General features: G+C 41.4%; 1 protein-coding gene across 1 annotated transcript; it reads right to left on the reverse strand.

Annotated features, from left to right (window-relative positions):
* Positions 1-18,853: 18,853 nt before the first annotated feature.
* Positions 18,854-19,801, reverse strand: LOC147664137 (olfactory receptor 2D3-like). Its single transcript, XM_086949956.1, has one exon. It carries the CDS (start codon positions 19,697-19,699, stop codon positions 18,854-18,856), a length of 846 nt encoding a protein of 281 aa, XP_086806082.1. The 5' UTR covers positions 19,700-19,801.
* Positions 19,802-20,238: the final 437 nt, after the last annotated feature.

Here is a 20,238-nt window from a genome sequence, read left to right on the forward strand (position 1 = left end):
GTTGAAAAAAGCAGGTGGAGATCACGAGTTGATCTGAGACTTCAAAGTGAGGACCTGGCTGATAACCACTCCAAGGCTTTTGGCTGAACTAGAGGGGGCGGGGCTGGCCCAACTCCCTAGGCCAAAAGTGGGGTCCCCATGGGCTCCATATCAATACCACCAGTTAATACCAGCTCCGTTGTGTCCGGATTAAGTTTTAGATGATTCTTGTTCATCCATTCACGGATTAACAGCATGAGCATGAACCGATTCCGGGGAGTCACTGATGGAAAAATGAGTTTGAAATCATCTGCATAATTGAAAGTGCAGACGTTGTGCTCCTTCAAAGCTCGGACGAGAGAGAGGAGGTAAAGATTGGAGAGAGAAAGAAGCCCTGAGGGACTTTCCATGAGATTTGAACTCTAGGGGCAGTAAACTGGGCAGTGTACACTGCCTGAGAGCGGTTTTCCAGAAACGAGCTAATCCAAATCAAGGCAAGGCCAGAGATTCCCGCCTCCCTAACACGGCCGACCAAGAGGGAATGGTCAACCGTGTCGAAGGCAGCGGAAAGGTCACGTAAAACAAGAGCCTGTGGGAAGCCCCTATCAACCTCACTGCGCAAGGTATCAAGGACTGTGAGGATTACTACCTCAGTAGAATGTGCCGGGCGAAAACCTGCCCAGTGGCAGTCAAGGAATTCAGATTCCTCCAAAAAGTCTGTGAGGCAGCCTGTGACATAGGCTTCCAGAATCTTTGCTAGATAGGGGACAAGAGAAATTAGGCGATAAGATCAGATCCCACCTTCTTTAAGAGGGGGATAACAATTGCCTCTTTGAAGGTTGCCAGAAAAGTAGCCTGAGACAGAGACTCATTTAAAAAGTTAAGAGCAGGATGAGAAGGGTAGTAAAGATTTCCTTCAGAATACAGGGGGGGGGCAACAATCGGTGGGAGACCCAGATTTGACTTTAGAAAGAAGATTTCTGAAAGTGTGCACACATATTGCAGGAAAGTGCGAGAAAGTGCTATGGTTAGAAGTGGGAGGAGGGCTTTAGCCTTTAAGATAGACTTTTTATAAGCTTTCAAAAAATCCAAGTAGGCTTGTTTGTCTTCAGGTTTTTAGTTACTTCGTCACGTTATTTCCAATTGCCTTAAGGCAAGTTTTTGTTGTTTCAGCTCGTTAGAAAACCATGTATGGGCATCATAGCGGCGAGGGGTGTGAACCTTCCTGAGAGGAGCAAACCTGTCACTGGCGGTCAGAAACCAACTATTCAACTGAACATCAGCCAGGTTGATTGAGGAGTTGCACGAAGTGATTGAGCTGGCAAGAGAAGCAAGGAATAAAGACTTCTCAATCTTATTCCAGTTTCTACGAGTGCGCCCAGCTGGGCTATGATGGCTATTCACAAGATTAATTTGAACATTAAATGTGATAATATGATGGTCAGACCAGGTGCATGGTGCGACTACAACGGGAGATATAGAAAGAATAAGAGTCCGGACCTTATCAAGAATGCGTCCCTTTATATGCGTAGCCGTGGATACCTGTTGAATTTGATTCAGTCCAGAAAGGAGCTCGTCAGTTCTGCTGATTGTGGGCCGCCAAGAATGTCATCGGCCCAGTAGTTGAAGTTCAAGTCTTGAAAAAAAGCGACCAATTCCCCCCCCTCGCCAACACACATCTCATGTAAGAGAGTTGTGCAATCCTACTACCTTTTTATGCACCACTCTTGCATCTTTTTGCACCCCTGTCAGTTCTTTCTGCACTGCTTTTTCTTCTTTCTGAACCTCACTTGTCTCTTTCTGTACTTCTCTGACTTCTTTTATACCTCTGTGGCTTTTTCCTACATTTCTTTTACCTCTTTCTGCACACTTCATACCTCTTTCACTACATTAATTATTTGTTTCTGCACTTCTCCTTGTTTGTACTGTACCCCTTTTGCCTCTCTTTCCATTATTTGTCTGTTTCCTACACATGTATTGGTTCTTTCTCTACTGCTGTTGTCTGTTTTTACATATATCTTCCCTTGTTTTGTACTTCTGTTGGTTCTTACTGCAGTGTTCTTGCTTATTTCTGCAACTATGTTGGAGTCCCTTTTCTAATATGACTTAAACATCACTTTTGTCCTTCTCCTTCACTATTCTACTAATGCTAAAAGTGTTGGGCCTACGCAAATATAAAAAAAGTCTATAACATGTCTCAGATGCAAGTCTTACCATATTTCGAAAAGCATATATGCATTTGTTCATACCTTTTAAATAGAAGGTGTTTCTTTAATAATAGATAAGAATATTTGTATATAATTATTTTAATAACATAATATATATTCTGTAGGCATTCTCTATTATTATTGAGAAATATTTACTATGGCAAGAAAATTTGAAAAGAAAAGAGAGCAAAAAAAAACAATACTATTTACAGGAGAAAGAAACGCCAAAGGTACAACATGTGACATTGAATAAAAAGTCTTCTGGTAAGAGAACTAAAGTTTTTGTAAAAAGACTTTTAGGAACTGGAAAGAATTTAAAAAATGCATAAAATAGAGAGCATGGTTGTAGAACAAGGAAGAACAAAATGAAAAAAGAACAAATCAATGGAAAATCACGTTCCGAGAAAACAATCTATGTTGAAAGAATGATGAAAGAATCTCACAATTTGAGGAAACGTATGTATAAAAGTAGAGTGCCACAAAATGTATTGAAAGATATGCAAGAAGTATAAAAGAAGATCTGCATTTTATAAAAAGACACAAGAGATTGAAAGTATAGTCAAAAAGGCTTTTGAATTAAAAAGAAGATTGTTTATATTTGTTTTGAAATGTATGCGAACATTAGATAAACCAATGCATATTAGGATGGACAAAAGTAAAAAGAAACGTCTAATAGACAGAACTAACTTTTGTAAACAGAATTGGGGTAAATGGAAGCACACACTAGTTCAGAAATTATTTTTAATGAAGAGAGCTATTTTCAAAACAATACATTAGTTCGAGCAGTTTATACCAGTGGTCATGGAAATGAAGTTAGGAACAGTTGTGCAATTGAAAAAGAATAGATGGTTCCGAGAAATGTGGAAGAAGATATAGCTGAAGAAGTTCAAGAGAGACTTTCACAAGCTCCAGTGTTTACATGGGGTTGTAGTAGTATTTGTAGTATACAACAGGAATCTATTGATATTTTAGGGAATTTCTTATGACAGTATACTAAAAAAGGTATTAAACAAAAGATTAAGATGTTATAAGGAGAACAAATACTGTATTGCAGGGTCATTCTCTGGCTTGTCTTTCTAGAAAAGTGTATTTTTCATCAATTGAGAATGCTAGCTGTACATCACTCTGCAATGCCGAAGTTAGTAAGAATATTGTACTATGTAAAAAGCCCTGCATTATTTTTAGGTGACATAAACACTGCATGTGTCAGTATCGGATATAAAAAAAAGTTTGTGACAATATGTAGTTTTGATTCTTTTGTACCGAAGAAGAGTGCAGACAAAGTGAGAGTTTTATAATTGTAGGTATTGAAGACGAGTTGGAAGATAGTACTGCTGAGAAGTTTGTAGAAGAAATTACAAAGTTTAGGTCATTTGTTTTGAAAAACTAAACTATGTTCGCATTTGTTGTCGACGTCCTCACTATAGAAATCCAACTTGGAATGTTGATGTGTATTTAAAAAGTGAAAAGGCAAACTATGATAAGTGGGAGGAATTTGGAGCTTCTTTGTTGGTAGAAGGTCTTTTTGAGTTGGGGAGTGATCTTTGTAAATATTGTTACAGCAAATTAGAAGAGAACAAAATGCCAGCTAGAGCTGTACATAATTACCTAGAGTTGGTAGCTATTCCTCCAGAAATGGTGGATTAAAATATGTATGAGTCGATTCTGATTCAATCTGTGCACCTGTTTCAGGCTATGCATGTAGCCTAAAACAGGTAAGCTGCCTCAAACAGATTTACAAGGAGGATTAAAAGAAACAGTTATGTATTTACCTTTAGATTTTAGAAAAATATTGAAACTATTTGTGTAGAGAGAGAGGGAACTGAACCTGTAGCTATTCTAGTTAATGGTGTTCCAACAGAGAGTCGTAAATCTTTATTGTTAAATGTATATCTGGAAGAACAAGAAATATTTGTAGGAGATGATAGTGAAACTTCAACAGTCCAAATCCAAAAAGTGGATATCTCCAGGAGTGAAGAAATTTATGAACATAAAAAATAAGTGAATGAAAATACTATTATTTATTCCAAATGAAGAAAGCGAAGGGAACTCCTATGAGTGTTTTTGGGAAAGAAGTTTAGAAGCCTGTTGTTTTCCACAGCTCTTCTCTACTGGAAAAGGTGGACGATATGATGAACAACCAGCTTCTGCATATCGTACAACAAGATTGTACTCGGAAGATCCAAGATTTCAACAATGTAATCCATAATTATTTCAGTTTCTGTTTGAACGTGACCTGTCTGGACTTTCCTATGCAGTGGATCACATATTAAAAACAGGAGTTCATCTTACACATGTTTCTGCAAAGGAATTCATGTACAAAGTACAACACAGAGACGATCATTTTGAATCTCAGTTGATTAATTTGATGGCATGTCAACTTGGTACTATTGAGTATAGGTATCGTCATCATTGAGAACTTAAATGTAAGTTAAGAAACTTAGGAACCCCTACGTGTTGTGCTACGCTAAGATGTGCTGAATACGCATGGGATGATTTACTTGAATTTCTGCGAGAAGCATATTCAAATAATAAAAACATTGAATTGAAGAATTCTGGATAACCGTGATCCTTGGATCCTGTAAATGTGTGCAGATATTTTAATCATAGGTTTCAAGCTATGATGTATTTTATCTGCAATAAAAATTACCCACCTCTTGGAGAAGTTATTGATTTCATTTGGAGAAAGGAGTCCCAAGCCGAAGGTACTCTTCATATACATATGCCCCTAAATTTGGAACCTGATTCTGGTGAAGACTATGCTACCTGTGCTATTCCAAAAACAGGAGGAGAAAATACCTTAAGACAACAAGTGTCACGGTTTCAAAGTCATCGATGTGGGAAATATTGTCAAAGGAAAAAGTAATTTTAGATTCCCAAATCCAGTAATTTCCAAAGGAAGAGTCAACAGTTTCATGTCAGCAGTGAGGCATACTATAAATTGAAAATCTCCAAAGAATACTTACAATATAAAAAGATGTGAAGATTCAATGTATAATAATGATGACAATCCAGTGATTTCGATGATGTGGAATGCAAATATGGATATCCAGTATGTTGCAGATAATTCAATTGCTGTTGCTTGCAATGTTACCTCAAATATAACAAAATCTGAGAAGACAGAGTTGAAAGAAATTTGGGAATACATTTCACAAGACAAGACTCTTAGTAACAAATTGTACAGCTTTAGTTTGAAGATGCTTTCCCATCGAGAGATTGAATTGTATGAATGTTCGGATCAGTTGACATCTGGAAGTTTATATTCAAAGTCAAGAGGAATCATCTGGATAAGTCTAGGCCTTGCTGCAACAGGAAATCAAGAATTGATATCTGTACAAGAAATTGAATACTTAGCATTAATTGAACCGGAAAGTACAGCTATTGTTAAACCAAACATGTTGGATATGTACTATCCTAAAAGAAGTCCACATCTGTAAAACATATGTCTCTATGAAGTACTGCAATACTACAGCTTTAAGAGAAATGTTACAGAAAATATAAATAAAGAAAAATATGCAGTCTTTGGATATGATGGGTGTTTTGTAAAACACGCCACAGGAAACTTAGTTGTGATACTTCAGATACATGGTAATGTTAATATTTAACACTTCTGCAACTCTTCAAGTCATGGCCTACTGACATGGAATTACTTAGAGATTTTGAATGCTATGAAGATTTTTTTAATGCTATGAAGATTTTTTTAATGCATGTAAAGATAGCATTGAACGCACAGTTTTTCCAGATTATCTATAAATGTTGAATAAGGAGATTTTAAAATAAACTACTATTGCAGCTGAAATTGCTAGAGACAGTTCTCAAGTTAGTCACATTTCTGCTCCACTGAGTCAAGATCCACTTGGGCAACTAATTCTTGAAAATGAAGCAGCAATAGCCATGAGTGAAGTAGAATTAGCAATTCAACAAGCACAACAGGATATCATGGAGCTGGGAAACTTGTAAAAACAACTAAATATTGAATAGATAGAAATATATCTGCAAGTTACACAACATATAGAGCATGGTTTACTTCATAAAAAGAAAATAATCCAACTGGACTTCATTTATATCTATTCAAATGTATATAGTGTTCATGTTGGTACAGGAAAACGTTTCTTAATTAAAGTCTTGGCCAGTTATCTACATAAAAACACTGAATCACATTTGTCTTGTGTTGTAACTGCTCTAACTGGGATAGCAGCACACAGCATTAAAGGGATTACATTACATTGTTTACTGATGCTACCAGTTGAACATGAAAATAAGTTGGAATAGCACAAGCTATCTGGAGAAGCTGGTTATGAAGTTTCAAGGTTACTAAAGAAAATGAAAGTTCTGATCATTGATGGGCTTAGCACGGTCGGAAACTTAATGCTTGCCTTTATAAATGTAAGAATGCAGCAGATTTTTAAAACAGATTATGATGTTTTATTTGAAGGAACACATGTAATTGTATTCAGCGACCTACTACAACTTACTCCTGTAAATGGTTCATGGCTCAACAAATAATCTCCCTGTCTAGATCTATTAGTCCCTCCCAACTACAATATTGCTAGACTCAACAGACAATCAAGCAGGAAAGGAGGGGGCATCCCCTGAATCTACCGCTCCAGCCTCCTTGCCAAGAAATTCACGGCTGATACCACTGACTCCTGCAAATACCTCACCCTCTCCATCTGCAGCAACTCATTGCATCTGTGCAATTTGCACAACTTTTACCACCCCCCAGGTTCAAATGACTCTTTCACTGATCACCTCTTGGAAATTATCACAACTAAGATTTCCTCCAACGCTAAAGAGCTTTTCCTCGGCGATTTCAACCTGCACTGAAATGACCCTAAGGATCCCCATGTCAACACCATCAAAGATCTCCTAACCTATCAAGCCCTGACTCAAGTTTGCTCTCTGCCAACTCACTCAAAAGGGGCCACCCTGGACTGGATCATCGCCTAGGAATCTTCAGTTCAGCTTATCTCCATTGACCCATGTGACTGGTCTGACCGCCACACCATTGCCTTCCTTTTACCCGTGACCCACAAGACAAAGGCACGCGACCCATGATTGCGGAACGCTGGATCAGAGACACCAAGAACCTTGACCACATGAAACTGGAGGCTTGCTGCAAATCTGACCTCCCACCCCACCCCCACATAAATACGGCAGATGACCTCAACGATCATTACTCAGCGACTATATCGAACATTCTGGATGACCTTGCCCCACTAAAACTAAAAAGAATACAAATCAAAGACAGAAACCCCTGGTTCTCTGGATCCCTCAACATGGAAAGGAGATCCCTCCAGCACTTTGAAAAAACTTGGAGGCAGCACCCCTCTGCTGCGCATCTAAAACTTCTCCGCCAGGCAAGACACTCCTATAACAAGAACATCCTCAATTTAAAGAAAGAGTACTTCAGATCAGAACTGGGGAATGCCATGAATAGACAACGCAAGCTCTTTGAACTGGTCAAACACCAACCAAACAAACTGGCTAAAACACTGAAAGAAGCTCCCAAGTCTCTAATATCATCTGAATAATTCTCCTCCCTTGCTGATAAAATCACTGCTTTAGGAAATGAACTCAGTACTGCTACATCTTCTCAACCCCTTCATGACCAGCCCCCCTTTCTACACCACTCCCTCTGGCCTCTCCTAAAAACCAAGCACAATGTCCCGATTTCAAATACTATGACGAAGACTCTGTCGCTAAAATCCTCTCGTCCTTAAACCCGAATAACCACTTTATTGACTCTCTACCATCCAACTGCCTTGCTGCTGCCTCCCAATCCATTTCCCCTAGCTGGAATGCAATTATCAATGCCTCTCTCAAGCAAGGATCGATTCCAGATGCTCTGAAAGCCGACCAAGTCCTCCCTGTTCTAAAAAAAACCCATCACTGGATCCTGCCTCCCCTGACAACTTCAGACCTATCTCCAACATCCTTCTATTAGCCAAAGTGTTAGAGAAGTGTGTACAACATCAACTAAGTCAACACATCAATACCTTCCACCTACTTGACGACTTCCAATCTGGATTTAGACTGGGACACAGCACTGAAACTACTTTGCTCCACATCGTGGATGATGCCCTCCAAGCCGTAGACCACGCAAAACCTACCTTCTTATCCTCCTAGATCTTTCCTCGGCCTTCGACACGGTCAACCATGAAAATCTACTTGAACGCCTCAAACTTAGGATGGGTTTGGATTGCTCTGTTTTAGAATGGTTAGGGTCCTTCCTCCACAACAGATCACAGAGATTCTTAATTAACGGCAAACTATCAGCTCCCACCCCAGTCACGGTTGGAGTCCCTCATGGCTCAACCCTGTCTCCCACCCTCTTTAATCTTTACCTAGAGCCGCTTATCAAAGTTCTTTGCATCGCCAACATCTCCTACCATATGTATGCGGATGACACCCAACTATACATTAAAATCTCTTCGCTCGAGGAGATCCTCTCCCTGAATGACGCCCTGAAGCTGACTGTCCAATGGCTCGCCTCGAACCAACTGAAACTCAAAGCAAAGAAAAGAGAATTCCTCCTAATCTCCCCTACAAAAGCCAACCCTGACATTCAGACGTGGATCATGGCCATCACACCCCTAAACTGCCCGCCAACAATTGTGGACTCGGCCAAATCCCCAGGTATAATCCTCGACAGCAACCTGAACATGCGGGACCACATCAAATTGATAGCCAAGTCAGCCAGGTTGCAGGTTGCATGATTTGTAAAACAAATATGCCCCTTAATTTAGATATCATTCTTACATGATTGTTTTATTGCATTTTATTTCATTAAAATCTATACCAAAGACTTCATCGCAGTGATTTCACTTGTATAAGAGCTTCAAAGGAACATCACCAAAAAACGATTTATTTACTTTCTGTCTAGATTTTGTATAATTTGAAATTATTTGCAAGTTTGGTGGGGAACACAGCCTAGTTAAAAATACAAAAATGCTTCTTAATTTTTTTTTTTTTATAATGCTTCCTTGGACTGCTAATACCTAACCAGTTATTTGATTCTCGAAGGATTTTCAAATTGATTTATCCAAAGGTCAGAAAGTAAAAATCATCTGAACCTCCTTCAGCACCTCCCTTTCTTCATTAAGACATTCAGAAATATAATAAGTATAAATAGGTACACTGTTGACATCTTGACATGTGTGGATAAGTAAATAAGTAAATCTTTATTCGGTTTTCAAAGTACATAAAAAACCATAAAAGAGTTTCAACAAACATATCTTATCATATACAGCTGTCAAGTTATTGCTTTTACATCATAAAAAGGGATGATTTTCCCCTTGTTAAGATTAATATTACATTAAAACTGTAAAAAAAGTTTAGTCATATCAAGCATTTTTAGGTTTATCTCAGTTTTCCTAATATGTACAACGGGGCTTTGTCAAAGATTTACTCTATGCTTAAAAATAAATTTTAAAAGGGTTGCAATACATTTGCAAGCCATTTCTGATTCTACAAATTGCAAACGCAGCATAGCGGGGCGACATCTTCTAAGACCTATTTTTCATACTAGTGGAATCAGCCAAAGTTTACGGTGAGCAGAATAAAATTTGCAAAACAGAAAGATGTGCATGGTGGTTTGTTCTGATGCATCATCGCATGGGCACACTGTTAAACAGTCTTCCCAGCTATTTTTCGTCGGGAATGCCACCAATCTATGGAAAATATTCATTCTGAATCTTGTCAGTAGAAAACCCTCAAATTGTGACTGGACATATGTCAGATACGGCTCAAACTCTAGGGTGGTCATAACCGCCATGGAATGTTGGACCGAGGGTTTCCTTGCCTCAGTACAGATTCATAACTCTTCTACATGGCTCAATGCCCTTTTTTTAGATCTTTTCTGGATATTTCACAAATTAGTTCCGGAGCAGAGTAATATTTACTAAACCCTAGATCAGTGAGGAAGTTCTTCACGTACATGAGCCACTCAATTTTCCCAGCATAATCCAGTGACATACAGTCTGTCACTATCTGTTTAGAAAAAGAATCCGTTGTCGTGGTCCAGATACGTCGCCAAAGCAGGAGCGGTTGTATTTTTGCCAAATCCTCTATATGCGAAATACCTATCTCCATATGGCAGGCAAAAGTAGATACATGTTTGGGGACCGCCAAGAGAAATCTTAGAAAGGTATTCTCTGCAAACTGTAGGGAATTAGTGTTTTTGTGTCCCCACAGTCCTGTCCCGTAAAGTGCAGTAGATTGACACTTTGCTCTATAAATATGGAGCAGCTCTACTGGAGGCCTCTTTCCTAATTTCTGAGAGAATTCTTTAAGGGCAGCGATTACTCACAACAAATGGTGCTTTCAGGCTTCTATGGCTGGTTTCCAATTTATCTTTTCATCCATCATAATGCCAAGGTATGGATATTGGGCAGTCACTTCAATCCTTTCGCTGTCAAGGAAGAAGCCTTTTCCCCCTTTTTTCCTTTTTCCAGCCTCCATAACGTATGTCTTTTTCATGTTTATGCGCAGGTCCAGGCTGCCCATAAACCTTGCATACCTATCTAATGCCTTCTACAGTTCACGCGGAGTGCGTGCAAGTATCACGGCATCGTCCGCGTATAAAAGAGCGGGAACCGGCCGTTTTCTTACTCGAGGAAGGTCCTGACCCCCCTCAACATCTCGACCTCAAGCCCATTTGTATAGAGGGAAAAAAAGAAAGGGAGCCAGGACACAGCCCTGCCTGACACCGCGCTCCACCGCGAACGAGTCAGATAGTTTGCCATTCACTCCAAAACGTACTCTAGCAGAGGCGTTAGAATACAGCTCTCTCAGAAAGGTTATGAGGGCCTGATCTATCCCCATCTCCGTAAGAACGGACCATAGTTCTGAATGTTAAACGCAGTCAAAAGTTGCAGACAGGTCAACATAGACCATGTACAACCTGCCCCGCTTTGCTGAGACGTATTTCCCCATCATTAATGCCAAATCCATGGCTTTCTCCGTTGTCCCAAAGCCCTCTCGAAAGCCAAACTGGATATCGGAAAGAATCTCACCGTCTTCGGCACACTCCTGTAGACGCTGGAGAACCACTCTGCCCAGGACATTCCCCAGCGAATCCAGGAGCGAGATTGGACGATAGCAGGAGAAATACTGTCTTTCACCTTTCTTAAAGATGGGGACCATAGTAGATTGGGTCCAGGATTTAGGTAACCCACACTTCATAGCGGAGTCAAATACCCTTTTTAAAACTGGGGCCCACAAATCTAATTTGTATTTAAAGGAGTCCACTGGTACCCCATCTGGGCCAGGGGCTTTCCCACTTTTACTTGCCTTCACTCCATCAATAACCTCAGTTAATGCAAAAACTAATGGGATTGGAAGAGGGTTTAACTGTTGGGTATTGCTATCGCTATCGCCCCCCCCCCTGCAAGATCTACTTCTGAGTTTTTCCCAAATATTCTCGAGAAACGAATTACCCATGCTGGTCCCTCGATAGGTACCCCTACTGATGCTTGATTTTTGTTGTCTACGAGGTATGGGGCTCTCACCACTTTCCAAAATGCCTTACTGTTTTTGTTCAAGGAACGTTCATGTAGTTGGTTCCATAAGGCTTGTTTTAATTCAGTTTTTCTTTCCTTGCGGGCTAATCTATAGGACCTTCTTAGCGTCTTTATTTCCTCCAAATTTCTGGCTGTGTTAGATAGTGCTCTTTTTAGACTTTTATGGGCCAGTGTAAATTTATGATTAAACCACCCTTTTTTTGTGTCCCTATTCCCTTTCTTCCTTACAGTTAGTATTTTGTTCACATTTTCCAAAATTAATCCAAAAATTCGGAGAACTTCCTCTTCCCCTATGTCAGTGTCTAAACATTTCAATTTGTCCGGGTATACGGCACATACCACCTTGGCTGTTAATTTGGCTGGATCTATCTTTCCCCACCCTAGAGCATAACCATTCATTTTGGATAAGTGTAGGTTATTCTGAGCGAGAGCGCTCATTATGAGCTGGGGTGAGAGCTGCCCCTGGTCCACAAATAGATTCACGCCCAAAGCTGCATGATCACTTAAAGTGTTTACTAACACTCTAAACCCATTGAGTTTATTTACCAGTGTAGTAGTGGCTAGGATGTAATCTATAGTCGACTCACACCCTCTCCCCAAATAAGTTGAATCCAGTTGTCCAGAAGGTTTTTTTTACCTCGTTTATTACCACTAGGCCTAGTTCGGATAGAGTTTCATTTACAGAGTCTTCTACCGTAGAGTGATCGAAGTGGACAATTTGCTCATCTTGTTTATCCACCTGCCCGCAGATGTTAGTACTAATTCTCGAACAGGGGTGCTGATTAAAATCCCCCCAAATGATACTCGGTGAGTCTGTAATTTTGATTTGATTTATCAGTTTGCCGAGTTTCTGGCGGAGTGCACCAAGTATTTTTACCGCCTCACTATCCATTAGGTTGTCATAGAAATTTATGAGGAGAACAGTCTCCTTCTTCCCAAATGAAAGGCTTAATAGTTGGTAGTTTGATTCTATTTGGAGGACCGTGACTTTCAGCCCCGGTATGGTATTTGCTATAAAAACGATCAGGCCGCCCTTTGCCCTGCCATGAGTAACTGCTTTTGCTGGGGAAAAATAGGTTTTGTAACCCATCAGACGTTGTTCTGCGGTAGCCCAAGTCTCCTGTAGACAGATAACCTCATAATCTTGGACATAATTTAGGGCACTACCATCCTCAATCTTTGCGCGAAGTCCCGCTATATTCCAGAACAAGAGTGGTACCATTCCACCTTTCTGTGCACAAGGTACCTCACTTGGACTAGCCTCCTCCAGGGGGGAACTCTCTACTATCAGTTGGCCCTCCTCCCTTGGTGAACCTATTATACTGCATGGTGTGTTCCCTAGGTTAAGAGTTTCTCCTCCTTCTAAGTTTACCAGGTTAAAATTTACCAGGTGGTTGTCACGTGCTATAATTTTTTCGTTTGACTCACCCTCCACATTGTTGACACCCTGTATATCAGTGATTGCTGATGGAGTACGTTTTGATGGAAGGCCCACGTCCCCAATAGTGGTCGGAGTGAGTCAATCCACTTCGTCTAATCCGTACAGCATTGAGAAATGATTAAAGGTGGGCAGGTTAAATCTCTGTTGTACTGGAAAGCTACTATTTTGAAACCCTATGTGACGGTGGACAGCGTAAGTGGTTGTATGGATTTTGGAAAAAAGATTGGTGCCCCACTTCTTTCCATTCAAAGGGGTTCCTTCCTGCAGAGTTCACTTTTTGGTAGGATGATGGGTCTGGTGGGTGAAAGTAACTAACGTAGTGCGTGGAGATGGAATCCCACCTCTTGCCTCATACCAATCTCCAACGCATCTCACAGTTCTCTGGTCCTTCATATTTACAATTACTACGTCACCCTTCCTATCTTTTGGTCATGATCCCTCCCAATTAGCATCCCTCACGGTTAGGATTTCTCCATTTACATGGGCAGGGAGTGGTCTATTTTTCTAACCAATAGATTGTTTTATTTCTTAGGGCATGATGGTTTCCCCTCACTCCTTCTGCTAACTCAGGTACTCCTGTCATAATGATGGTAAAGGGGGCAGATTCAGGTGGTAAGTCTACTCTTCTGATCGTAGATCTAGAAGACCGCTGTGGGGGCTGTTCCCCATTCTCCTTCTCCATCCTATTTTTAATAGATGGGGTATTATTCTAAGATTCCCTTTTCTCGTCATCCCTTTTCTCTTTAGTGACTGCAGTCTCCGTTTGTTTCGCAAGGCCCTTTACTGGTTGGCTGGACTGTCCTTTAGTAAGCAGTGTTTTAGAGGATTTACCAACCACTTTTTTCCCCAGTTATAATGCCAGTATTCACATTTGAAGTACTAGTTGAGGTTTGTTCTGTGATCAGGGTGCAAGTCACAGCGGGACCTCCAGTGACAGTTTTAGCCTGCGCTTTTGCTATTTCGGCCAGAGCAACTGTATTTCCTTCTATTTGTTCACCTAGTTTGTCTAACTTTGCACTAATCCTCCTCGTTCTCTCCAATAGAGGAAGTAGGAGAGACCTAACCATAACCTCTAATTTAGATAGGAGTTCACCCTCTGAGTTGGAACCATGGGGCATCTCTGGGGGATTACTAGGAGGAACTGAGTTATTAATCTCTAGTGTTTGTGAGAGTGCTAGGGTTATTGGAATAGGGTTGTTTAATCGCTTAGCCTGACATTTCATTTGGGGTGAACCCCTTCTCTTCCTTTTCTTTCCCTTAATGTCTGATTGACCACACTGACCCGTCATTGGGGAGGAGGCAATGGATAGTTTTGGAGAACTTGATAGACCCGTGGTGTCCGTCCCTGCAGAAGAATTCTGGAGGGAAACGTCTCCACTGAGGCAGATCAGTTCATCATCCTCATCCCCTGTGACCGTCGGCAGAGGCCCACCTCCTACTAAGTTTGCGGTAACCAGAGAAGGTGCTTGCCCTATTTGTCTTAGAGAGGAGCGCTTTCCCGTTAATAAATCCAGGGAAAGACGCTTCTCTGTATCAGCGATTTCTTTCTCTAAAACGATAGAACGTCATTTAAAGAATTGGTCAATCGTGCCAGCAGCTACCCCATTTGAGGTTTTAACAGTAATGTTACTACTTTTCCCCGTATGGGAGGCCATGATTAAAAGTATAACATAGAATGCAGAAATCTAAGCAAATGTGCGATCACAGTGGGATGTGCACAATACAAACTTTCTACAGCAGATGTTCAACTCGCAACAAGGGAATATGAGCAAATGTTTGGGGGGTGGACCGTCCCGTCCTTAATCGTCCTTGGACGGCCTTAGACGGCCCACCCTTGTCCCGGGCTTCACTCGGGACGCTCCCGCGCAGCGGTAACGAGGCTTGATGTTATAGGGAAGTTGGTTAGTGGGGGCTTGTCAATCAGGGAGAGCAGCCCAGGTGTCTCGGGTCTGGATGACAGGGACTCCAGGGAGATTGAGTCCCTGTACCAACCGCTCACAGCCCTGAAACTACAAAAGAAACCCCACAACAGTCTTTCAGGACCCGATCCCTCCTTCAAGCCTACTCCCACGAAGAGCGAGCACAGCAAAGCGGGACCCGCGAAGCGGGTCCGGCGAGGTGCAGCACTACAGGAGGAGCAGCACACAAGACGGCAACAGCACGTTCACGGCAGCAAGGGTCCAGTCCCAACAGGAAAGCAAATTTGAGGTCCCACGGAGGTTAGGAAATCCACAGTCTTTATCAGCGTTGGTGGGGGAGTGTCAATCAGGGAGAGCGGCCCAGGTGTCTTGGGTCTGGCTGAAAAGGACTCCTGGGAGATTGAGTCCCTGCACCAACTGCTCGCAGCCCTGAAACTACACAAGAAACCCCACAACAGTCTTTCAGGACCCGACCCATCCTTCAAGCCTACTCCCACGAAGAGCGAGCACAGCGAAGCGAGCACAGCGAAGCGGGACCCGCAAAGTGGGTCAGGCGTGGTGCAGCGCTACAAGAGGAGCAGCACACAGGACGGCAACAGCACGTTCACGGCAGCAAGTGTCCAGTCCCAACAGGAAAGCAAATTTGAGGTCCCACGGAGGTTAGGAAATCCACAGTCTTTATCAGCGTTGGTGGGGGCATGTCAATCAGGGAGGGCGGCCCAGGTGTCTCGGGTCTGGCTGACAGGGACTCCTGGGAGATTGAGTCCCTGTACCAACCGCTCGCAGCCCTGAAACTACACAAGAAACCACACAACAGTCTTTCAGGACCCGACCCTTCCTTCAAGCCTACTCCCACGAAGAGCGAGCACTGCGAAGGGGGACCCGCAAAGCGGGTCCGGCGAGGTGCAGCACTACAGGAGGAGCAGCACACAGGACGGCAACAGCACGTTCACGGCAGCAAGGGTCCAGTCCCAACAGGAAAGCAAATTTGAGGTCCCACATGTGTGGGTGTTTTTCCTACTGCTTTAATCCATCCAAGTGATTGACGTTTAACACTGTCTCCAGTGTTGTACCAATACATGATTAATAAGACACTCTCTATAAGCTGTAATTGTTTAATATGTCCATGTTTTCCTGTACTGATGCTGCCTTCATAATGATGAATAGCAACACAGAAGCCTTGCTCATCAGTAATTTGCAATTTACAAAATTAATCAGTGTTCAAACTTATCAGTGTTTGCTGAAAAATTACACTTATGAAATGCAGGAGAGGCATTCAACAGGCAGCCATGAGGTAATAAGCAATGAAATGGTGACATCATCATGTGTTTAGCTAACACTAATGAGAGCTTCCACTGAAAACAAATGATCATCCTTCACAAGAGCTAACTATTCAACATGTTTTGCACCCTTGTCAAATGTGATTTTAAATGCTAGCCTTCATCAGAACCCTCTTGACGTAAAGTACTTCCATATATAAGGAGATCATATGTTTTAACTACGACCAATTTAGGTCCCGCGTAATGCTTGATTTGTGCTTTTTATCTTGAGTTACTATTTAACTTTGGAAACAGTTTTCTCTCGAGAACACATATTATGTCATTATACAAATTTTGCTTCCTGGCTATTCCTCAAAATGTAGGCATTGCTTGTTCTTTTGTATTTGTATCCTATAGGGGATCTAGGTACCCTGTAAAGACAAGCATGCATCATCAGTCTTCTTGGAGCTGGAGCTGTAATCACAGAACATAGCATGGATCATTGAACTATTTATTCTGTGCCCCTTGAAGCTAAGGCACCTTTGTAGATTTAGTAACATACCCATATAGCAAGCCCTGGCACAATACTATCTAGACTGATTGCCAGCATCTGTCACCAAAGCCGTCATGTGAGAAAACATTAAATGGCAAAAAATTCCCCTGATCATCCTCATCTTCAGGTAACATGAGGTCACTTCTGAAGTCTTCTGCCCTTTAATATATAATGTTATCCCATCAAAAGCTCAGGCTTATCACATTAGTAACATCCCAAGTTAATCAGCCAGTTGGACCTGTTCCTCATGACCCATTAACAAGACTTCTGTCTCCAGAACCTGGAATGGGATTGTTCATATGTGACACAAGTTATCAAAACCGAAGACCAGAAGACTCCACTTTGACTCTATAACAGCAAATCATCTTGGCTGGGCGGGGGCTAAGGAAAATATCAGAGTGTGGTATGTAACCCCATTTTTCATCCATGCACAGGCTCACAAGACATATTTTTTAATGCATTTGGGCTGTCTGAAGAGCATACACTATTAGGTGCATGGGCAATAGACAACAGTACTCAAACTCGTTGGGAGGTGATCAATTTTCCATGTTTGTAAGCTGTGGTACCTGTGACTGACTCAAAGACCTGTAGTAACCGCATTGCGTATTAATGACATGTTTAGTCCCAGTCCAGATTCAGATGAAAACAAATTGGAATTACAAATGCTATGATAACATCTGCACCTTGAGGTTTCATATCAGACACATGTTGTCTACTAAGAGCATAACAAAAGGGGAAAAGTGGCCAGAATGAGGAGAAATACTGGGAAAAAGGTGGGCCAGCTCTGTTTTTCATAGATATTCTTCATTCCAAGAGTTGTAGGTCTTAATGTAACACTGCAGCTAGAAAGGACCCTACTCTACCTTATCAGCATTTCTGTGAGCAATATTGCTGCATCATTCATACTGCAGAGATTTGAATGAGCCCCTCACTATAGTACTAGCACGCTGTGAAAGATCATGAACGTCTAATCTATAAGTGTAAGTTCCTTGATACTACCCATGGAGCTTTGGAATGTACTGATGGACTCCTAAACTACAACAACAATAGGAGTTGGAAAAGCATACACTTATGTATTGCTCATTTTGAGAGATGCTGTACTACTATAAAAGTCAGTATAAACCTCTCTGGTCATCTTATCTGCAAACTAGTATTATTAATAAATAGGGAAATACCGAGAGGTAGATTTGCTTATACTTTACACCAGGTTTGCATCACAGACGTGATGCAAACCAGTGCAAAATAAAAAATTAGTATTTATTTTGCAGCACAAAACTCATTTTGTGCAGGACAATTGCCTTGTTTTGCTAAAAATCAAGCTTGAAGCTGCTTTGCAATACTGTCTGTCACATGGGTTTTTCATGGGTGGGACATGTGAATTCTCACACAACCATTCAGGAATTTCAATCCAAATCCCCCTCTACTAAAATTAGTACTAAGATATTTATATAAAAAACATGTTGTCTCCTTGAAGTAGGTGTAATGTTGGAGAAAAGTTTTGTCCTATGTATACAAAATGTGCATATACCACACATACCAAGTGGAACATGGTTAATCATTGTTAAATTGGAGCATATTATTTTGTACTGGTAGAGTACCCTTCAACATAAAAACCTATGCTTGAGATAATGTTTGCACCTTTGCACTCTGGTGAGAGGACATTTGCATCATCACAAGGCACCCTAAAGGGTGCCAGCACCAGTGAAAGATCATCAGTGCCATATCTTACTGGATATCCACTGTTCCTTGCTCTCCCTTTCCCTGGACACAGTGCTGCAACTTTGGTTGCTGTGCTTCAATGCATGGATACTTAGTAAATCCTCCCCTAGTTTTCCTTCCTATCAATAATATTTGTTTTTTAAACGCTTTTCAGTAGCTCATGACACATGTTTTCAAATAAGCACACTATTTTGCCCCTTACCCATTCACTGCTCTGTTTTTTCAGAGTGATATTTGAATGAACCTCAAGCATTAGACAGATACTTGATGATGAATGTGTCCCTGTGCAAGTTTCTTCAGAGCCATCTTCACATCCTTGTTTCTCAGGCTGTAAATCAAGGGGTTCAGCATTGGGGGTGTCACGGTGTAAAAGACAGAGATCATTTTATCCTGATTAGAAGAGTCTTTGGACACAGGTTTCATGTACATGAAGATGGCAGTCCCATAGAATATAGTAACAACAATGAGATGAGAGGCACAAGTGGAGAAGGCTTTTTGCCGACCTGCGGAGGAGGGGATTCTCAGGATGGTGGCAATGATGCGGACATAGGACAACATGGTGAAAAAGCTTGGCAGCAGCAGCGCAAAGATTCCAACAGAAAATATCACCATCTCTGTAGCAAATGTGTCCACACAGGCCATCTTGATGAGAGTTGTGGCCTCACAAAAAAAATGGTTGATAACATAGGATCCACATAAAGGCAACTGAAGTGTACAAATGGTGTCCAGGAGTGACATCACACTGCCACTTATCCAGCAGCAGGATGCCAAAGTAATGCACACTGACGAGTTCATGATGACTGTGTAACGCAAAGGAAATAGGATGGCTACATAGCGATCATATGCCATGACTGCCAGGAGCACACACTCTGTACTTCCCAGGAGCAGATAGGTGTACATCTGAGCTGCACAACCAGTAAAGCTGATAGTCCTCGTGGTAAGGAGTTGGACCAACATGTTAGGGACAGTCACTGATGAGTAGCAGATGTCCAAGAAGGAGAGGTTTACCAAAAAGAAGTACATAGGAGTATGAAGGCGAGAATCACACACACAAGCTGTAACCAAGCTAATGTTTCCAGCTGCAGTCACCAAGTACATCACTGAGAAAAACACAAAGAGTACAATCTTCACATCTGGGTCCTCAGACAGGCCCAGCAGCAAGAACTCTGTTGGTGAGCTTTCATTTGTCTTCGCAATGGAATCCAATGTCTGCTTTTCTCTTATCTGTAGGAATATTAAAACAAATAAATGGTAAGTGTATCCCATATAAATGTGATGTGTGGCCTAGAAACTTACTTTACATGAGACCTTTGTCCTCTGGAAAACTCATCCCTGTCTTAAAATCTGAAATGCACAAATGTCACATCCTGACCACCATGTTACGTTTACACAAAATGACTAGCAAACAGGCAAATTACATTTAATTCTTTAGGATGCAAATACCTATTCTCTTTGCTTTTGCATTTCTCCCTTCATAGATAGCTGTTGTTCCAGAGCATATCAGGTGTCAATGTAGGGTTTGAACTGAAACTCTTTGTTTTTTTCTTTAGGCTGTACCGTTTAGAAGCAGGTAAGTCTTGAGCAGGTTGTGCAATGCTTTACATAATGTGCGATAATGATGATTTTGTGACAAAGCA

This window comes from Lissotriton vulgaris, unplaced genomic scaffold (genome assembly GCF_964263255.1).
Source record: "Lissotriton vulgaris unplaced genomic scaffold, aLisVul1.2 SCAFFOLD_1700, whole genome shotgun sequence".
NCBI classification, from domain to species: Eukaryota; Metazoa; Chordata; class Amphibia; order Caudata; family Salamandridae; genus Lissotriton; species Lissotriton vulgaris.